This window comes from Pyxicephalus adspersus, chromosome 12, assembly GCF_032062135.1.
Source record: "Pyxicephalus adspersus chromosome 12, UCB_Pads_2.0, whole genome shotgun sequence".
NCBI lineage: Eukaryota > Metazoa > Chordata > Amphibia > Anura > Pyxicephalidae > Pyxicephalus > Pyxicephalus adspersus.
This window is the reverse complement of record NC_092869.1, coordinates 1853266-1860381: the sequence shown is the minus strand read 5'-3', so window position 1 is coordinate 1860381 and position 7116 is coordinate 1853266. Positions and strand designations below refer to the sequence as shown.

Genomic DNA, 7116 nt, shown 5'->3' with positions numbered 1-7116 from the left:
TTCCTGTATATAAACCTCCGGCTTCTACAAAGCCACAGCACCCCTCCCGGGGCAACTTCCTGTGCGGTGGCCATGTTGGGATTTCCCATGATCCTCCCTGGCTCGCAGCACACAACCATCGGATTTCCCCATCTGCAGGGCCGATGATTCCCCAGCCAATAATACGAATGCTGGGATGGCACGCTAGGCTCTGATTGGCTTCACGCTGGGACCAATGCAGCACAAGCAGGACAAATCCCCCCATGGGGCAGGAGGCCGGCAGCCATGGAGGGGTTAATCTCCATCAGAACAGCGACTTCCTCTCTGTGTATATATAGAAAGCGGAAACCTCTCCCTGCGCTGCGGCCTGAACACAGCAAAGGGGCCCTGTCACCAGCAGGGCGGACACTAGGGGGCCCCCTCACCAGGCACAGGACTGACATGACAGCCGACACGTTGGCATTTCCCAGGAAGCTCAGCTGACATATCCAGGATCCGATTGGCTAGTGAAACGGTTTTTGTGGAAATTTAACCCCTTAGTGGCCCTCCGGGGGTGATGCCCTGTGAGACGATTGGAGCACAATGGGCCCTTTGTGGGAGATTTGGGACGGGAATCAGATCACAAGCTGTCAGCTGAATCCCATATATAAGTCACCCCGAATGGCCCTGAGGGGCCAAACCCAGTAGGGGTCATCCTGTGGTATCAGAACGGTGAAAAGGTGCAACGCGTCACAGTCATCATGTGATCATGGAGGTCAGGTGATGGTTTAGGGCCCAAACCGAAGAATGTGATAGGACGAGTGAGCATCACCCCTGTGAGTGGGGTCACCCCGGGAGCAGCCAATAGGAAGCTATTCGGCTCAGCCCCCTGCGATCCTGCGGCCGGCGCAGCAATCCGTGCAGCTGTCCCGGCACAGACGTGGCCCCCGGCAACGCAAGGAATGTATAAAGTGTCCGAGCAGCTGTCCCAGACAGACCCCATACAGGTGGAGACAGCTGTGCAGAGGGGAAGCTGGGAAATATGACCGCAGCGTGACATCCCGGGGATATCATTTCCAGATCCACAAATTGGGACCAATCCCAGCGTAGGGCCAGGAAAAATGCCCACAGAGCTGCAAGCCTGATGTCTGCTTTCAGCTGCATGGTAAGGGGGGGTGTAGAGCCCGGTTTATCTTTCTAAATCCCAGACATGACGGAGCTGATGAAGTCTGAACAATGAGCGGATCAAACGCGCAATCAATGCACCGTGACGGGAAGTCTCCGCCAATTAGACCACTCAATGCGTGTTTGTGTGAGGGGCGGGGGAGGAGGGAATGGGGGTTCTGGTATAAGGGGGCTATACAGGTAAGGTCCAGATGGGGGCGACTACACTTCAGGGATCCGTTCACCCAGGTCCAATCCTCTCACCGGCTTCCTAATTCTCAGCAGAAGTGACAAGTGGGCGGAGCTGGGAACACATGTGACCACATTTCAAGGATCCTATGCCGGGTGAATCAGGCTGGATTGGAGTGAATGACCCTTGTGTTGTATACGGTGACGGGTCAGGTATTTATACCAGGTGAGGCCCCTCCCCCGTGTGTGGGCACCCTGATAATAATCCATATGGCCGCGGGGCCCGATGGCGGGTTAGTAATGCGTACAGTCATACGAGGAGGTGTGATGGCGCCGGGTGGCTGAATCTGCCTGCCATATGTAAAAATAATGAATTCTGGGATGGAAGGGAAGGGGGGGGGGGGGCGCTGCTTTCATTTTTGGAAATGTACAGCGCGTTCTGAAAGAGCCCCACAATGCCAACGTCGCCTCGTCTGGCACCTCGCGGAGGATTGCGACTGGCGGTCTGGTATGTAGGGCCAGGACAACCAATTGCTGCACGAATGGGTAATGGGGGGTGACACCATGGCAAAGGTGGCATCCGTGTCAGGGCTTTGGGGTTCAGAGGTGGGGGAGCCCCCAGTGCATCATGGGGTATGTTCTGGCCCAACATGTGATGGAGCCAATCTGAGCCACTGCCCCGCCTCCTGCCTGCTCTCTGCCTATTGGACAACATTCGGCAAACCCATCCCTTGGCTTAACACAGCAGCCATTGCAAGCCTGATTTCTACTTTCAGCGGTCTGTGTGTTTTCCTTGACGTGTGACCCCCCCCATTCACCATGACGAATCTCTGAGCGGGTTTCCCAGCAGGGTTGGGGGTCACAGGTGGGAGATGGTTAATTCCTCCGCCAGCTGCTGGGCGTATCGTGTAACCGGTGCCAGATGGGACCTCTAAATGGAGCCATTACAAGCAGACATCAAACAGCATTCTGTGTACAGTGCCGCCCCGGGGACCATGAGACCCAGCGAGGGGAACCTGAATGGAGAAGTGGCGGGAAGTAATGAGCGCAATGATAATGATGAGTTATGGGGCTCATCGGAGAGAAGAAATGGGCTGAACCAAAAGAGAGAGAATGGGGCAAAAACAGAGCAGTGGTGCCCAGAACATGGCCCATGGGGCAAATGTGGACCCTTGTCAACCTTTACCTGGCTCTATTCCTTCCACCAAAGATTAGGAAATATTCCTCCCAATGATACCCAATGATGGGGCAATGATCCTACAAAAGATACCCAATGATGGGGCACTATTGCTTCCAGTGATACCTAGCAATGGGGCAATATTTCTCCCACAGTTACCCAATGATGGGGCAATATTCCTCCCAAAGACACCAACCATGGGGCAATTTTGCTATCACTGACATACACAATGATGAAGCACTGTTCCTCCTTCTAACACCCAGATGGGGCAATATTCCTCTCATTAACACCACTGATGGGGCGCTATTCTCACTAATACCCTACGATGGGGCACTACTCCAAATGACACTAATGATTCTATTTCTCCCACAGACACCAACCATGGGGCACTATTTCTATCACTGGCAACAATGATGGGGTACTACTTCCAATGATACCCAGCAAAGGGGCAATGCTCTTTCCACTGATACCCAATGATGAATTACTGTTATTCCCATTAACACCCATCATAGGGCACTATGTCTCCCACTGATACCCAACAATGGGGCATTATTTATTCCAATTAGACCAAAGATGTGCTACTAATCTTCCCACAGATGGGGCACTAATCTTCCCTCTGACACCACGGATGGGGCACTAATCTTCCCGCTGACACTACTGATGGGGCAATAATCTTCCCGCTGACACTACTGATGGGGCACTAATCTTCCCGCTGACACCACTGATGGGGCAATAATCCTCCCAATGGGAGCAAATGAACTCAGAAGTCTGATCACCTCGATGTACAGCAGCCTCACACGTTGAGACGCACAATAAATGATTTGGTTTCGGTCTGATTTTGCCCTTCACGGTCATCACACACCTCATTTACCGGTACATTACGGGAAGGTATTCCCCGATTCACCGGCACCAATATTCAGAGTCACGCAAATAACAAGAAACCAATTATAATAAACAGCGGCCCCGAGCAGCAGCGCCTGAGCCAAGCGGCGTCCTCCGGGAAAGGGTTAATGGTATCCTGCAGCAATCTCTCTGACGCTGCGTCTGGGGATTTTTCCGCACACAGCCTGCAGGGGTCCCTCAAACACACAAATTCTCTGCTGTTCCACGCCTACGCGCTGATCTTTTAATGGAAGATAACCGCGCTCCTCGCACTGGCACAGATCACCGAGGGAAAACCTATTACCGTACAGCCCGCATTCCATAACACAAGCCGGGCCGGCGTTTATTGCCCCCGGGCAATGCCAGGCATAGGGGGGTATCACTTACTTGGACAGATCAGCGCCTCCTTGGCCGTGATGCTCTTGTTGCACACGAAGCACATGGTGGTGCCAGAGACGCTGATGGTGGTGAACAGGTGCCCGTTGGTGTAGCGGGTATCCTTGGCGTCCTTCTCGCGTTCCTTCATCTTTTCCTTTTCTTTATTCTGTAAGATAAAACAAAACAACAGCGGTCAGTAACAGTCGCCCAATCTTTACATTCTCCTTTTTTGATTGGTCGTTTTGCCTGTCCACTACCCTACAGGTGTATCGGTAAGGGACGGCAGCTTCGGCCAACATACCGGCATGAGCGTTGTGGTGCGTTCGCCGGGGCGTTTGGCCCTCCAGCTCATGGTCTGCAGCCGGCGCGGGGAGACGGCGGTGGCGTCGGGCCGCACGGGGCCATAGACGGAGGCGCTGCGGATTCCAGGCTGATGCTGCATCTCTGGGTGAATGCTGCAGTATCCACCAACACGAGAGAGAGAGAGGAAAAAAATTCCTGGAACATCTCGCTATGTATAACCATGACAACCGCATCAACGGTGCCAGGGACCACCCTCCGAAACATCTCCGCATAGGAGACGAGGGAGCTGCCGCCGTCACCAACTTACCTGCTGCGTTGGCGGGAATCAGACCCAAGCAAGACCCGGGGTCTCACTTTAGATACAAACGCTGAATCAATGCGACAATGTTTCAGTCTTATTTGTCAGATAATGCATGCGCATGCAGCATATGCACGAGGCCACCGCAGCCATGCAAACAACACGCATGTGATAAACCCAAATTTCTGAAGTCCGGTTCTGTATAAACGTATTTCCCAGATCTGATCACCGTGTCCTGCGGAATCCCCCCAACCCGGCTGAAAGGAAGTTGAGTCACTTAAGGTTTCCTGCCTGGCCATGTCACCTGACCCCCCCATATGAACCCCCTATGGGACCCCCCCTCCCCCATCAATATCAGGAGTCGCATTGCTTTGTTACATCACAGGCCGGACGCTGACAGAGATGGAGAAATGTAAAGGTTACAAGGAAAAAAACAGAAGCCCCTTGGGTAACCCTGGGGGAGGTGACACGAGTTTCCTTGAGAAAGAAGAAGCTGTTTTTACACTTCCTGTTACATATTATATCACAACAAACTTTTGATCCAAGTCCTACCGACAAACCCAACACAGACAGCAGACATCCCATATAATAAGATCAGAGATTGCAGCCTATCCAATCACTAGAGACCGTGACATCACTGAGAATGTAACCTATCCAATCACTGGAGAGCGTGACATCACTGAGAATGCAGCCTATCCAATCACTAGAGACCGGTGACATCACTGAGAATCTGAGAATGCAGCCTATCCAATCACTAGAGACCAGTGACATCACTGAACCAAAGTACAGCCATTTTGTAATCCTCAGTTGCTCATTACTGGTAATTTAACGAATGAAATGGCTTTATGTGTGATTTCTCTTTCACTAAATAATTTTTATCTTTGGCTTCAGCAATAAAAGTGTTAATTAGAAATGCTGAACCAGCACCCCCCTAGCCCTCCCCAGAATGCCCTCCTCCCCCACAGCCAAGGCGGTAATTACATTATTATTAGCCCGGCTGCCATTCTCAGTAATTATTCTCCGACATCCTGCACAACATCCTGCTGATTAGCCCAGAGATGGGAATTTATAGTCGTCTATAATCCCCTCATCCTCATTTATTCCCAAATACGAGGTGCCACGTGACTCATCCACACCCCTACCCTGGGGGGGTGGAGCACAAACCGGCACAACAATGCATTTAAAACAGACCAAAAATGCAATTTTAAAAAATGTTTTACTCCAGGTCTCCCACATATCTTACCCCCAGCATCCCCCATTCCCATCCCGCCAATTACCCTCAGTCTGTCGTCCCTTAGAATGCCCCTGGCCCTGGCGAACATCCCCGGGTCCGGCAGGTAAGAGGTGGAAGCAGAGCTGCGTCAGGGACCCTGCCAGGTTAGGTTGTAGATGGGAGGAGTCGCCACCCCCCCCCCCCCAGGGAAAACTTCACCTGACAACAGCTGGGAGCTGTCTCTGGGGGGCGTAAGAGGCAGCGTCAGGAGCAACGAACCCCTACGTACAATATGGCAGAGGAGGGAAACCAATCACAGGAGAGGATAGATTTACCTCTCATCGCCTCCTCTCATTGGACAGAAAAAAAAAGTTTTAAAGGTGCAGCAAGGCTTCGTTTTCATGGGACAAAAAAATGGCGGATACCGCTCGTTCTTTACTTACTCGTTCTATATTTTTTATAAAAAATTGGGGTTTTTACCGTTTAAAGAAAATTGGGATGGAAAACATTCATACAGCTCATTTCAGGTTGGGTGTTGGGCAATATATAGGGGGCGACGTTCTTTTTTTGTGTTACATAGCACTGAGTCACCACGATAAAGAAATGTTATTTTTAACCTTCCGGAAACTCACCGTCAGCACAGTCTGTGTTACGCCTTTCAGCTCATTCCCCTTCCCCGGTCTCCAGCCAATCAAAACTTTTCCCATCGTCATAACTTACCTTATCATCACTGGGTCTCTGTGCTTCTCTATGCGGGCAGAACGCAGGTGGTGGGAGGAGCCAGCAGGGGGCTCTGTACGTCTTTCAAGGAGTCCTGAGCTCTGATGCAAGCAGTGGAAGGAGTTATTGATCTACAGGGGGGAGGTCATTTGCATAGGTAACGCCCACATGCCAGGACAAGCCTTCCTACTTAAAGGAAATAATATCCAATGAATTAAAGGGGGCGGGACAGCCAGGTTGGAGAGGGAGGGGCTAAATGATGCTGGACTCCAGCCAGGAAATGGGATGACAGGTTCTCGCTGTACAGATTGTCCAATCAGATTGCATGCACAGGCGCTCAGACTTTCCTACCCTGCGATCTTAGGCCGCCGTGAGCCGCACACTGCCCCCCTCCAAGAAACTGGCATATTTTGGGCACCCTCCTATCCACACTATAAATATGTCGCCTGTCATTGGTGGAGTGTTTGTCTTGGTGAGGACACGTAATTGGCACGATTAAATATAACTCAGAAGTTCCCTTTTTAGGTATTGCAGATTTCTTGTTATTTTTGTTGCGATGGAGTTCAGAGGGACCGGTTCTGATTGGATCCCCTTTATGGTCTTTGTTGTCCCCGTACTATGGGGGTGACACCGAATTCTGGGCCGGAGCAACTCACCTGACTAATGCCCGATACCCCCCCCATCCACCTACAACCCCCCTTTGGTTACTCCTGGGTTCCCCTACAACCCCCCTTTAGATCCCCCTACAACCCCCCTTTAGATCCCCCTACGACCCCCCTTTAGATACCCCCTGCTCCTCGTACAACCCCCTTTAGATACCCCCTGATCCCCCTA

The 7116-nt window shown here is 51.7% G+C and overlaps 1 protein-coding gene across 1 annotated transcript in view; it reads right to left on the bottom strand.

Annotated features, from left to right (window-relative positions):
* Window positions 1-7116, bottom strand: part of ARHGEF2 (Rho/Rac guanine nucleotide exchange factor 2) — a gene marked incomplete in the record, with an annotated part of 45081 nt that overhangs the window by 10280 nt on the left and 27685 nt on the right. Inside the window, 1 exon segment of the mRNA XM_072428663.1 lies at window positions 3758-3914. Coding sequence (XP_072284764.1) covers window positions 3758-3914 — 157 coding nt within the window.